Source organism: Spinacia oleracea, chromosome 3 (genome assembly GCF_020520425.1).
Source record: "Spinacia oleracea cultivar Varoflay chromosome 3, BTI_SOV_V1, whole genome shotgun sequence".
In the NCBI taxonomy this organism is placed as follows: domain Eukaryota; kingdom Viridiplantae; phylum Streptophyta; class Magnoliopsida; order Caryophyllales; family Amaranthaceae; genus Spinacia; species Spinacia oleracea.
In genome coordinates, this window is record NC_079489.1 from 67,324,910 (window position 1) to 67,340,467 (window position 15,558).

A 15,558-nucleotide genomic window follows, 5' to 3' on the forward strand; every position below is an offset into this window, starting at 1 on the left:
TTGTTATTGTGAATGCCTGAACCTATAATGCATAACCTGTTGCTTCTGTATTGCATAACCTACTGCTTCTACTAGTGTTTGAGTTGGCTTGGTTTTGATTGTAGTTCTGGTTTGTGGAAGCTTGGGGGTAGTCTTTGATACTCATATGATTAGCACCATGCCGCTATATCAGTTTCAGTTGCAGCCAGTTAACACTTGCAGTCTTCAAGTTTCCAATAGATTAGTCCCTTTCTGCGGCTTGTGCCTCTATTTTGTTTGTGCAACTTGTTGCTGCTTGTTTTGTGGCATGTTGGCTAGTTTTTTGTTTTAGTTTCAGGCTTTTGGCAGCAGTTTTAGCTTCTGGTTTTAGGCTTTTGCTTGTTTGTGCATCTTGTTACTCCTTCCTGCAAGCTCCTGCTTCTACTCACCTCACCAGCCTTCTTAGCTCGCTACGTGCTCCTGGTTATGCTCATCAAATACCGAATTACCCAAGGTTTGATTAAATCTTTCTTTTTTAACTTCCATGCCCATTATAGACATTTAGTTTGTTTAGAGTGTATCCGTTTAATTACCTTTTTTTATGAGTTAATTAGTTTGTTAGTTTGTGAGATAAGAATGAAGGGTTGAGTGTGATTCAACCACAAAGGTTTAGGAAGCTTTTTATAGTAGTTACGAGTTGTTCATAATATGAGTATTCAAGAATTTAAGACTGACCTACTTAGTGAAAGCTTTCACATGCTTTGTTTTTATCAAGATTAGCAATGCCATGTTTAGCTATCAATACACTTATTTTTTTAACACATATGGTCCTTTTGAAGGGGGAGCAACTCCATCTGAATGACATGAGGGTTTTCGTCAAACTAGTCCTACGACTTATATTGGCTACTCTATCACAGTCAATTCATGCAAATGATATGTGACATGTCCATGTGAATGTTTGAACTTTGTAGATTTAAGGACTCATATATGCTTCGATTTTTTTCATTTGAATTAGGTGATTTACTGACTATTTGACTCGCCGTTTTCCCTATAATGAAGTAATATTATGATAATTTCCTTTGGTCCAGTATGAGAACCAATATCTGACTATCAGGCATGTAGACATCGTACAAAAAATTGCTCCAAATATTTACAAAAAAAAAAAGATAATGAACTTGTCTTTCTAAAAGTCTACTTTAACCTTCATGTTGCCCTATTAAATAATTCTTGTTCCTACATACCCAATTCCACCGAAGGGTTGAACTTGTCATTAGAATTGAGGTCTTAGATGTATTAAGTCATAGGTTCAATACTCCTCATCCAAAATAGAAGGATTTTTTAAACTATTTTTTATCCTTCACGGCTTGTTGTGGACAACCTAGGAAATACCTGTCAGTTTCTGTATTTACCTAGGTATTGTGTGCCACGAGTGTTAGTGATTGACCTTAAAAATGATTAATTTCAAAATTGAGTGATTCACATTTTAAAAGGGAAGGATAAGTTAGAAGGGACACAATTGACTCGGTAGTAAGGGGTTGACAAAAAGAAGATGATAGGGGAATATCAGAAACTGGATAGCTGCTGCAGTGACTGTATAAAGAAATACACTATATAAATTTGATAAGCTATTAAATTAAAAAGTGAGGCTATATATTGTGATCCAAAAATGTGTTTCCATTATTAAATACTATATTGATAACCACCCCTCTGAATATTGCAGATGGGGGAAAATTAGTAAATTACATGATTTGTGTCTGTACAAATGTTAGTTTGTGTCAGCTCCATAACCTGTAATGGAAAAAACTCCATAAGTTAGAGTATTAAGTTTAACACTGCTGTTTGTTCTTCATATCATTCTGTTAACACTTAAATTCAAAAGTTAGGCCGAAGAATGTTTCTTCAGAGCAAGGAATCGTGAGACCTATCACCTACATAAACTTCCTTGCTCTGAAGAAACATTCTTCAGCCTAACTTCTGAATTTAAGTGCTAACAGAATGATATGAAGAACAAATAGCAGTGTCAAACTTAATACTCTAACTTATGGGGTTTTTATTTTCCATTAAAGGTTATGGAGCTGACACAAACTAACATTTGTACAGACACAAATCATGTAATTTACTAATTTTCCCCCATCTGCAATATTCAGAGGGGTGGTTATCAATATAGTATTTAATAATGGAAACACATTTTTGGATCACAATATATAGCCTCACTTTTTAATTTAATAGCTTATCAAATTTATGTAGTGTATTTCTTTATACAGTCACTGCAGCAGCTCTCCAGTTTCTGATATTCCCCTATCATCCTCTTTTTGTCAACCCCTTACTACCGAGTCAATTGTGTTCCTTCTACCTTATCCTTCCCTTTTAAAATGTGAATCACTCAATTTTGAAATTAATCAATTTTAAGGTCAATCACTAACACTCGTGGCACACAATACCTAGGTAAATACAGAAACTGATAGGTATTTCCTAGGTTGTCCACAACAAGCCGTGAAGGATAAAAAACAGTTAAAAAAAATCCTTCTATTTGGGATGAGGAGTATTGAACCTATGAATTAATACATCTAAGACCTCAATTCTAATGACAAGTTCAACCCTTCGGTGGAATTGGGTATGTAGGAACAAGAATTATTTAACAGGGCAACATGAAGGTTAAAGTAGACTTTCAGAAAGACAAGTTCATTATCTTTTTTTTTTTTTGTAAATATTTGGAGCAATTTTTCGTACGATGTCTACATGCCTGATAGTCAGATATTGGTTTTCATACTGGACCAAAGGAAATTATCATAATATTACTTCATTATAGGGCAAACGACGAGTCAAATAGTCAGTAAATCACCTAATTCAAATGAAAAAAATCGAAGCATATATGGGTCCTTAAATCTACAAAGTTTAAATATTCACATGGACATGTTGCATATCAGTTGCAAGAATTGACTGTGATAGAGTAGCCAATATAAGTCGTAGGACTAGTTTGACGAAAACCCTCATGTCATTCAGATGGAGTTTGCTCCCCTTCAAAAGGACCCCTTCTCTCAGACAACTCAGCATGAGGCATTTCTTACCCTAATGAACTAATCGTATCCGCCTCTCATTTCCTACCCAAGGCTTCCTCTTCCAGTCTTCCCCCATCTCCATTCCTCCATATCTGTCCATACAAAAAAGGAAAACACATCCATCCCCTTTCATACAAAAAAAGGCGTTGGGCTCCCACTCTCACACGATGCGCCTCTACGTAGTACATGGTCTCTTCTTTATTTAGGTAATTCCTCCATCTTCATTCCTTGATCTTGATTATTTTATTATTTTTATTGTAGATCTGCAATTTTCACAATAATTTAGATGGTTGTTGTGTTTTTATTTAACACATTTTTATCTTTCTGGGTAGATTTTCTTGGATCCGTAAATTCAGAGCCGTAAATTGGAGCTTCATCGCCCGCGGAATTCGAAGTCGCTCCGTCTTCTCTGGTATAATCAACTTGACCCTTGTGTCTAATGTTTAACCTTTTTGTTTTTCTCTGTCTAGATTGTAATCTGATACGTTTGGTGCTATTGATTTTAAAATCTTCATAATGGATTTGGGTGATCTATAATTATCCACCTTTAAGGAACTATTTTTAATTATAGAAATATGATTTTTATTCTTCTTCCAAAGCTAACTATTCAACCAAACAATAAATCTGCATAGCTTAAGTTAAAACCATGTCTACTACCCTATTAAATCCTAACAGTAAAAGTACAAAAATAGTTGGTTTTTTTGTCCTTGTTGTTTGGCAGCTGATATCTTTGAAATAGATCGTATGTAGAAGAGACCATTAAAACTTGTTAAGGCAACATCTCTTCTAAGATAAGAATGTAATCCCTTCATGCTTCGTTGTTCATATGTATTACAATATGCAATTCGTATAATACCTGATAGTGGATATTGAATTTGTTTTTAACAAGTTTGGTAATATATAATTTATTTCTCTTGTTTTGTGAAATACAGGAGATAATACTTGTTGCCACCATGGATAATCAAGAAGTTCCATCCGGAATGGAAAATGAATATAAGATAGGTAATCTGGCAATGTTATTTTCTTAAAATTTTATAATTATTTTATGTTTTATGTGTATCTGATAAAGGTTATTTTTTTTAATTGAAGGGATTGATGACAATGAAGATCAGTTGATGTCTACCACTAATGACATTGCATCTTCAAAACGGAAGCGTGCTTTTACTAATAAAGGCACATTAACTAAGAGGGGCAGACGTACTTCTCTGGTATGGGAGCACTTTATTTTCACTCCATTATCAGTAGGAGGTTTTGAGGTGCATTGTAAGTATTGCATAACTCACTCCTTTATTTATGATAGTGGTATGGGGACTTCTAATGCTAAAAGACATTATCTAAGTTGCCCTCCTTATTTAAAGTACATGAATGATAATCCAAATGGACTTGCTGGTAATGATTTTGATCAAAAAACATATCTGAAATTGTTTGCTCAATCAATAATAGCTCATGGATATCCATTCAAAATGGCTGAACATCCTAGGACTAGGAAGTTGCATGATTATTTGAATCGAAATGTCAAAACTGTATGTAGAAATACCATTACTAAGTGTTGCATGTCTGAGTATAATGATTTGAAGAAAAATTTGTTTGATACTTTGGGTGCATCAACTTCTAGAATTTGTCTTACCTCTGATTTGTGGCAAGCATGTACCATAAATTCATATTTGGTCCTCACTGCCCATTATATAGATAGTAGCTGGAAATTGCGTTCAAAAATACTAAATTTTCAACATTTCGTATCCTCTCATACTGGCAATGAGATTTATGAGTTTGTGCAAGCTTTGATTAGAGAGTGGGGTATTGAAAAGAAAGTTTTTACAATCACAGTAGATAATGCTACTAATATGGATTTGTTTGCTACAAGATTGGAGTGTGATTTGCATGCTTGTTCTCCTTTACCAATGAATGGTAAATATTTTCATATTAGATGTTGTGCGCATATATTGAATTTGATTGTACAAGATGGTTTGAGTGTTATTAATGGCTGTATTGTGAAGGTACGTGAGGGTGTGAAGTACATTACACTCACTGAAGGTCGGAAAGTAAAATTTAAGCAATGTGTTGTGGCTACTGTTTGGTTATGATACATATGACATTACATAGATCATGCGGAAACAACCATTAACCCAGGACAACATATTATTTACACATAATCATATAGCATAATTTAGATGCATACTCTTTGTTGCGTGCCCTCCCTAGCTGCGCCCGAACCGAACAAGAACAAGTCTTTAGGACTCCAAGTGTCGTCCCTCCGTAGATAGTCCACAGCACGTCCGGATCCGCCTTAAGATTGACCAACTAGAATCGCCCTTAAGGTACTAGAAAATTTCGGCACTTTATGAGCAAGATGTGTGTTTTAATTTTCTCTCAAAAAAAACTCACTTTTGAATACTTTGAAACTTGTGTATAAATTATGACCCCTAGGCCTTTATTTATAGAGTTATGGAAAAGGAATCGTAGTCCTAGTAGGATACGAATTAATTGAAATTAGAATCCTACATGAATTCTATTTAATTAATTTATCCAATTAGGAATAGAAATTTAATCATACACTGACTCTTGTAGATTTAGGAATCACGCATGAGCACAAACTCACACACACACGGCAGCCACAAGGGCTGCCCATGCGCGTGCGAGCAGCAGCCCACGCAGCGCGGCCCACGCATCCGTGGCCCTTGGCGCGCGCTGGGCCTGCCTTGCGGTAGGCCTGGGCGCTGCCTTGGCTGGGCTTGTGGCGCGCGCGTGCTTGCTGGGCGATGGCCCGGCTTCGTGCTGGGCCTTCGTCCGGCAGGCCTCGTCCGATGCTAATTCGTACGATACGCTTCCGATTAAATTTCCAGTTCCGGAATTTATTTCCGATACGAACAATATTTAATATTTCCGATTCCGGAATTAATTTCCGTTTCGAACAAATATTTAATATTTCCGTTTCCGGAATTATTTTCCGATTCCGGTAATATTTCCGATTCTGACAATATTTCCGTTTCCGGCAATATTTCCGATTCTGGTAATATTTCCATTTCCAATAATATTTTCCGATACGTACCATGTTTCCGTTTCCGGCAACATCTACGACTTGGATAATATTCATATTTCCGATACGATCCATATTTCCGTTTCCGGCAATATCATCGTTTCCGGAGTATTCATTTCTTGCCTGTGACGATCTTAGCTCCCACTGAAACCAAGATCCGTCGGTTCCGAATATTCATAGATGGAGTATTTAATGCCATTAAATACTTGATCCGTTTACGTACTATTTGTGTGACCCTACGGGTTCAGTCAAGAGTAAGCTGTGGATTAATATCATTAATTCCACTTGAACTGAAGCGGCCTCTAGCTAGGCATTCAGCTCACTTGATCTCACTGAATTATTAACTTGTTAATTAATACTGAACCGCATTTATTAGACTTAACATAGAATGCATACTTGGACCAAGGGCATTATTTCCTTCAGTCTCCCACTTGTCCTTAGGGACAAGTGTGCATTTCCTAATTCCTTTGTCGCTCGATGCTTGCTCTTGAACATAAGGTTAGAGTTGTCATCCTTATTATGTCCAGAGGTGTTCCTCGGTTTCAGAGTTCAACTGATCAAATAAACAGATAATCATAGCCTATGATTCATCCGAGCACGGCCATGCATTTCACAGTTTCTAGCTCTCCGAGTGGCCTTGTACAACTTTTAAGCATCTCATCCCGATTTATGGGAGGACAATCCCAATCTTGCGATCTTGAGATTAGACTTCGTTTGATAGGTGATTACCTGAGCGTTGCCTTTATAGCCTCCTTTTACGGTGCGACGGTTGGTCAACGTCAAAGCAACCAGTTCTCAAACAAGTAATCTCAAATCACTCAGGTATTGAGGATTTAGTGTCTAATAATTTAATGAAATTTACTCATGACAGATTTTCATCTCTTACAGTAAAGTTTCATAGGTCTTGTCCGATACTAGTCTTCCCAAAGTAAGTATCTACGCAAATGATTATGACATTGCCATGTCCACATAGTTCAAGAAACAGAACTACTAGTCATCTTGCATTCTAATCGTCTAACGTTTTCTATGCGTCCAATTTTATAGAAAACTCCGATTAGGGACCATTTTCAACCTTTGACATTCAAGTTCACTTGATAGACATTTCTTAGTCACAGGACTGGTCCTGACAGTCTATCTTGAATATATCGTCAAATTTGAAGGGACTCATCATTTAATACTAAACCAAGATTAAATGGAATATGAAAATACATTTCATATATGATAAATGTTCAACCCAAATGTTTTATGGGCCTCAAACCCATCTTCTAAAACAATTTATGGAATTCAAAGCTATGCTTGATTTCCAGTGCTACAACGTGAGTGTTGCTTCTCACTTGTTGCATAGGTTTAGTTATCATGCTTTGCCAATCTTAATATCCTTTTCATCGAATGTTCTTCGAGATATGATGATAAGATCTTTTCGAGTTTGTTTATTTTGTGATCCAGTCTTTCTCGCTACAATGGTGATTCGACGCATTTCTCAATGAAGAACCATCAAGTTAGCAGACCTTTTTCTTGCTTCAAGAGTGGTTCTACGCATTTTTCAATGAAGAACCATCAAGCCAGCAGATAGGTGATCTTCCCAAGTTCAGTGAAGAACTCTTTAACATAAACAACCCTGTTTTATTGCTTCTTAGGCAATAAGTACTTTTACTTCAACTGTTTAGGTTGCTAGTGATGCTTTGTTTGGATTTGCTTATCCAAGCAGTTCACAGATATGTGGAAGACTTTCCAGCTGTATTTTAGAACATAGAAATTAATATTTTAATTTCCCACGCAACAACTCATGGTCTCCAATCCATGTTGCCATTTCGAAACACGATGCTCTTTAGCTTGTCCTTGTCAATGGTTAACTCCAAAGGGTCTTGCTTGATCCTTTGCCAGTGTTTATGCGTGTAGCATCAATATTTAGCATATCTTTATTTCCTTGAATCAAGAACTATTCCTATGTACCTTTTCAAGTACCATAAGTGTTCTTGATCTCAATCTAGTTGATCTTCACTTAGATCAATAGAGATTGGTATATGTTCGTCATGCCTAAAGTCATACGATACGTTTTTGGCGATCCTCATATTATATCATACATGATAAATTCTTTTGCAGAATAATTCCCAATTGAATTCTATTCATGTAACTTTAGCTTATCTAGTTTCAGTAGATACTAAATTCAGCTAAATTCTTTGACTTATAATATAGGTTAAGAATCTCATTTAGACTCTTTGATGTTTAACTTAGTAAATGCTTATACATAGTTCAAACATCCTTTACTTAGATTTATTCATATGGGTCGAATATCTCCAATGGAGTCTTTCGTGTTTGATTTAGTAAATGCCATTACTTAATCCAAAACAATATTATAAGATCTTTGTAAACAGATCTTAATACCCAGTATGTACTAAGTTTCGCCATGGTCCATTATTGATGAATAATTTCAAATCTAAGTCATTAGCATTTGAATGTTATTTCACAATAGAGAGATATGTGTGTGATACACATAGGACCAATTAAGTTATTATGTACTCCCACTAAACTTCTTATATATCTATAAGAATCATGTACATTTTATGAAACTAAAATACTTATTAGCTTCACTAAAATACAGTTCTAATTCCCAATTGCTTGCTTAAATCTGGACTTAGATTTCATAAGCTAGCTTTCCTTTTCAAGCATTTATTTGGATCCACAAATCCTATGACATACCATGTGCATAGTTTATTCCAACATTTGAGTGAGGAATACGTTTTGTCATCCAATTGCTATATGTACCAATATGCAATCTTTGCTTGAATTATAGACTTGAGCATTACGATTATGCATGAGGTTTCAACACAATCCACATCGTGAATTTGCTTGTAACTTTTAGCAACTAATCTAGCTTTGTGTGTGAACACAATTCCATGTTTGATGGTTTTTATCCTTAAAACAAACTTGCAACCAATAGATGTGAAACTATTCTTGCAAATCAACAAAATTTCAATTTTGTCATCAAAACATTGAGTATGTTTTATGGCCTCTAACCATTTAAAACATTTGAGTCTATATATGGCCTCTAACCATTTTAGGGAATCTGGGTTTCGTCATAGCTTTCTAACAGGTCACAAACTCATTAATCTACATGATAATAGTTTGACTGTAAGTTGTAGGTTTCTTCACTATCTAATAGAAGAATTGCATAGTTTCAGTGAACTGAACTCCATGTTTCTTCACTATAGAAGAATCTCATAGTTTCAGTGATTTGAACTCTATGCCTACTTGGGTATAGAACATCAAACAACAGAATATCAATAGCCACTTAAAAGTCCTTTGAATATTCTGTTCTCCTTGAAGCACTTGTAAAGTCTTCTAAGAGAAGTCTATTCTTTAAAGCCACTTCTAAAGTCCTTAAAGAATAAGTTCGGGTTTTCTGAAGCACTTCGAAAAGCCTCCGGAATGTCCGTTTATGTTTGTTGTTCGCCTCGAAGACTTTCGAGGTCTATTTTCTCCCACTTGTCATTTTGGAAACGAATCTCCAAAAGGACATCATTTCGAGCAAACAAACATTATGTTCTCAAAAATTCGTGGTAGAAACAATACCCTTGTGTCTCATTTGAATAAATCACAATGAAAACATATATCTATACTTGGGCTTTAGTTTGTTGAATAACAAACACTAAGCTCCCACTGAGTTTAGGAACTCTTTAGATATATTATGAAAAGATATTCTGAAATTACTTTTCAATAGCTTTGACGAATTTGGTTTAGTTTGGTGGTAGTTGAGCATTTTGTTTTAGAAATTATAGGAAAAGTCTTTATGATTCATCATTTGATCGAATCAAGTACTAATTGACTCCGATCATTCCAACGTAGATATGCCATATCTTATGGAGCTAGATTGTGAAATTACAACACACAATCATTGATGATCATATTTGGTCTCAAGTAATCATCAACATGATCTAACCTAGATCTTTATGATTTCTTGCCAAGTGGATTTTATACTTCTGAATCTTTGAACTAGCCAAACAGATTCAACTTATATTTGAGTAAATAAACCTATATTCACTCAAATCCATGTGAAATAATAAAGTCATAAAACCTTTCTTTAGCTTTGAACTCTATCGTCTAGGCGTTCTAACAATAGTTCATATTCTTTGTTACTTTCAACAAGTAAGACTTGCTTGTCTTAAGTTGATCTAGAAATCAACCAACTTTCAAAAGTCCATCAAAATAGAGTTTGTGAATGTTAACTTGTTGATATGGTCTAAGCAACAATGCCAAAGATGAATGGAACTCAAATCAAGGGTTTGATTTGAACCTAGTAAAGTTCTTTAAAGAGTTGTTTGTTTTAATCAAGCATATTAACTCAACCTGTAATTGACCATTTCATTCAAATAAACAAACAAACAAGCATTGTTTTTGTTCTTCTGAATGTGAGTCTTTCTGTGTTTGAAGCAGAAATTTAGGTATGCTGATTATGGAACAAAATAGTCATTAAGTTCCAGCCTTTGAAAGGACTTAAAGCAAACTAGATGACCCTACAACTAATGTAGCATTGCCATGCTTCATTTCCCACTTGTAGGTCATTAGTGTATCCTAGCTTCCATTTATTTGAGTTATTACCGAAGTAAGAACCTCAAGCGGTATATGATACCAAGGAAGTTTGATTGCTAGGTCACTTCTCTTTAAACATAAATTTATAGGTAGAAACGGAATCGTAAATTCCTTTCATTTGTTCCTCGTTTTCCTATTTCTTGTACCCTTTCTTATAGTCTTAAGAATTGAATTCTTTAGTGTTGACTTTTATACTTTGTTAGACATGTCCAATGTCACCAACAAGGTTCTTTACCATTTTAATTTATGTTGAATATTTTGTTTCAACTAGATGATCTTACCAGAAGCTTCTAAAGTTCTCTAAGTATCGATCTATTCGAATGTCTAGGAACTAGACTCATTCGAGAATTAAATGGAAAAAGGATTTTAGGTTGTTAACCATTGGTAAAGCTGAGCGTTTAAACTCAATGCTTTATGATCTCAAAACCACATTGTATTTTGAATTCACAAGCACCAATCGGTTTGCCATTCGACTTTGATACTCGAAAACAACCATAAAAGTCGATATAAGAAACGTACATTTTAAATTGCTCACTTTCTCTCATTTCCGTGAATCGTTCTTGGATTCACTACCAATCGAGGAAATTTACTGTTACCTTTCTAAAAGGATTTATTGCAGTGCAAGATATTTAATTATAAACAATAATTAAAACATACATTGAAGCATGCAAAGTCTAAACATTTATCATGAATAATAACTTGAAATTAAAGCAACCATGCAATTCAAACAAGTTATTAGCATTTTATTCGATTTTATTGTTCCGGCAGGTGTGAATAAAATGATTCCAAGATCCTAAAATCATTGAAGAACTAAGCACAGTTTGTCGACTTAATCCTAGAACATCTTAGGTAAGCAAAAGCCTTTTGCTAATAGTCTAAAAACTACTCTTGGTTGATAGGTACGTCTAAGAACTTGTTAGGTAAACCTATCGATTTTGCCACGACATAAAAGGACTCCTTACTTATATCGTTGAGTTTCACCAAAACTAACATGTACTCACAATTATTTGTGTACCTTGCCCCTTTAGGACCAATAAGTAACACCTCGCTGAGCGAAAACTATTACTAGATTGATGTAAAGGATATCCAAGCAAGTGTATATTTTGGCATGGCACCTTTTAACTCAATTTTTAAGTTTGGAACTTAAGGCTCTTACTATGTTGGTTAGATTTTAAGTGAACTAAAATCCTTAATCATGCAACATAATCAAGCCACAATCTTATGCATAATTAAGACATATTTAAAGCAATAAATAACTTAAAGCATGCATAAGATAAATGTGATCTAGTATGGCCCGACTTCATCTTGAAGCTTTGACTTCAAAGTCCGTCTTGAAAATCTCCGTGGGAGGCACCATTTTCTTCAAATAGGATAAGCTATAACTAATTACAACTATTTGATGGTTCGCAGACCATATTTGAATTGAAAAATAACTTTGGTACTTTAGACCAATTACATTCAAATTAATGGTACGCAGACCATATTTTCTATCCTATTTGGGCCATACTAGTCACTTCATAACCTGCAAAACAGTACATATACAATATATACCATTCACCCATTCATTATCATGAATGGCCCACATTGCTGGTTAGTAAAACATATTATGCATCACGTAAACATTTGCAGCAATTAATCAAGGGCACCAATAATCTACCAATTATTCAGTCCTTATTAATTCTAATCAAGTTGTTTTAACCTTAAGGATTTGTAGACCTAATCAAGAGTTTATGACTAAAAAGCGCTCCCACTTAAACCAATAAATTCATATGCTTTACCAATTTTAAACATAAAAATGTATTTCTAGTCCAACCGGAAACATACAAATTTAATTAAAATTTAAAGCTCATATCAATTTATAATTGAATCCAAAAATTTAATTTAATTTCAGTCGTATTTAAATTAATTCATGATTTTAATTTTAGTAAAATAATTAGAATAAATAACATTTATTATAATTATAATATTCAAATTAAAATCCAAGAAAATAATTCAAATTATTAATTTTAAAATTAATTAAAATTACGTGAACTGAAATTTTCAAATTAAACATTCAAAACGATCTAATCGTAACGCAAACACCCTACGCGTTGCACGCCCATGGACCGTACGCACACAGCCATTGCTGGCCATGTGCGCGCAGCCCATGCGCTCGTCGCATAGCTGCTGCTTCCCTATCGCAAGCCTCCGCACACATTGTGCTCGCTGCGCGCGCCAGCGCTCATCGCACGCGAGCTATCGCTCGCAGTGCGCGCGCGCGACATCGCTCGCTGGGCGCGCGACATCGCTCGCTGGGCGCGCGAGCCATCGCTCGCTGGGCGCGCGACATCGCTCGCTGGGCGCGCGACATCGCTCGCTGGGCGCGCGACATCGCTCGCTGTGCGCGCGAGCCATCGCTCGCTGGCGCGCGAGCCATCGCTCGCTGGGCGCGCGACATCGCTCGCTGGGCGGGCGACATCGCGCGCTGTGCGCGCGAGTGATGCTGGGCGCAGCGCTCGTGGCACGCGAGCTTGCGCTCGCTGCGCGCGAGGCTGCGCGCTCTTGTGCGAGGCAGCGCGCGCTGTGGCGCAGCTCGCTTGCTGCCCACACGCGACTGCCTTGGCTCGCCCTTCGCCCATGCCCATTCGTTCATTGCTCGTGGCACACGACACAAGGCAGGGCTGCTGCCTTGTGCTCGTGCACTACGCCATTGCTCATTGCATTCGTGCCGCACGGGCGACGAGCTCCCTTGCTCGTCGTCGCATGCCCGCATTATACAACACCCCTTAAGGGTAACACGAAGCGTCCATTGCTTCGTGCGTGCAAGTTATATGAACGAATCGCATAAAAATTTAAAATTTATATTTAAAATTAATGACAAATTAATAAATATTATTAATTTCATAATTTTAGGGCGAAAAAATCGAAAATTTATTATCCAATTGATTTCCGATTGTTATGGATTCAAGTTCTAGGTCATAAAAATTTAAAATTTATCGTAAATTTACAATTTTTATGGTGGTTTTTAATCATAGGTTTCTAATTAAATTACAATTAATTATGAAAATCAAATTAATTCTAAATTATTCTAATTTTCAACAAATTAATCATAATTACAAATTAGATTGCATAATTAACAAGACTAGGCATTCAAACTTGTTAAACATATGCAGTAGGTCAATCAAAAATTCAAGATTTATCAACAAGAATCGCAAATATTTAATTTAACATCTTAAATTTACGAAATTTTGCATTCGAAAAACTAAAACCTTCGAAAAGTCATAGTTGGGCTTCGAATTTGAGAATTTTAGAATGCCTTTTACATGCGGAATTGACACAAAAATCACTCAATTTGGATGAGTGACGAAGAAACTGCCGAAAAAACTGCGTACGTATAATTAAATAAACGCAATTTGCAATTAATTAACAATTACGAAAATTAATCACCCCTTTTAATTCTTGCAAATTTGTAATATTTAACCATGTTCATGCAATTTAGATTATGAAAATAATAAGGGGCTCGTGATACCACTGTTTGGTTATGATACATATGACATTACATAGATCATGCGGAAACAACCATTAACCCAGGACAACATATTATTTACACATAATCATATAGCATAATTTAGATGCATACTCTTTGTTGCGTGCCCTCCCTAGCTGCGCCCGAACCGAACAAGAACAAGTCTTTAGGACTCCAAGTGTCGTCCCTCCGTAGATAGTCCACAGCACGTCCGGATCCGCCTTAAGATTGACCAACTAGAATCGCCCTTAAGGTACTAGAAAATTTCGGCACTTTATGAGCAAGATGTGTGTTTTAATTTTCTCTCAAAAAAAACTCACTTTTGAATACTTTGAAACTTGTGTATAAATTATGACCCCTAGGCCTTTATTTATAGAGTTATGGAAAAGGAATCGTAGTCCTAGTAGGATACGAATTAATTGAAATTAGAATCCTACATGAATTCTATTTAATTAATTTATCCAATTAGGAATAGAAATTTAATCATACACTGACTCTTGTAGATTTAGGAATCACGCATGAGCACAAACTCACACACACACGGCAGCCACAAGGGCTGCCCATGCGCGTGCGAGCAGCAGCCCACGCAGCGCGGCCCACGCATCCGTGGCCCTTGGCGCGCGCTGGGCCTGCCTTGCGGTAGGCCTGGGCGCTGCCTTGGCTGGGCTTGTGGCGCGCGCGTGCTTGCTGGGCGATGGCCCGGCTTCGTGCTGGGCCTTCGTCCGGCAGGCCTCGTCCGATGCTAATTCGTACGATACGCTTCCGATTAAATTTCCAGTTCCGGAATTTATTTCCGATACGAACAATATTTAATATTTCCGATTCCGGAATTAATTTCCGTTTCGAACAAATATTTAATATTTCCGTTTCCGGAATTATTTTCCGATTCCGGTAATATTTCCGATTCTGACAATATTTCCGTTTCCGGCAATATTTCCGATTCTGGTAATATTTCCATTTCCAATAATATTTTCCGATACGTACCATGTTTCCGTTTCCGGCAACATCTACGACTTGGATAATATTCATATTTCCGATACGATCCATATTTCCGTTTCCGGCAATATCATCGTTTCCGGAGTATTCATTTCTTGCCTGTGACGATCTTAGCTCCCACTGAAACCAAGATCCGTCGGTTCCGAATATTCATAGATGGAGTATTTAATGCCATTAAATACTTGATCCGTTTACGTACTATTTGTGTGACCCTACGGGTTCAGTCAAGAGTAAGCTGTGGATTAATATCATTAATTCCACTTGAACTGAAGCGGCCTCTAGCTAGGCATTCAGCTCACTTGATCTCACTGAATTATTAACTTGTTAATTAATACTGAACCGCATTTATTAGACTTAACATAGAATGCATACTTGGACCAAGGGCATTATTTCCTTCAGCTACTAATTCTAAC

The 15,558-nt window shown here is 36.3% G+C and overlaps 1 protein-coding gene across 1 annotated transcript; it reads left to right on the forward strand.

The window, feature by feature from the left end:
- The first annotated feature begins 324 nt into the window (after positions 1 to 324).
- On the forward strand, positions 325 to 5,101 carry LOC130469753 (zinc finger BED domain-containing protein RICESLEEPER 2-like). The gene is made up of 5 exons (XM_056839212.1): positions 325 to 472; positions 3,069 to 3,223; positions 3,350 to 3,429; positions 3,950 to 4,019; positions 4,107 to 5,101. The coding sequence occupies exons 4-5, from the start codon at positions 3,971 to 3,973 to the stop codon at positions 5,099 to 5,101; spliced, it is 1,044 nt and encodes a 347-aa protein (XP_056695190.1). The 5' UTR covers positions 325 to 472; positions 3,069 to 3,223; positions 3,350 to 3,429; positions 3,950 to 3,970.
- Positions 5,102 to 15,558: the final 10,457 nt, after the last annotated feature.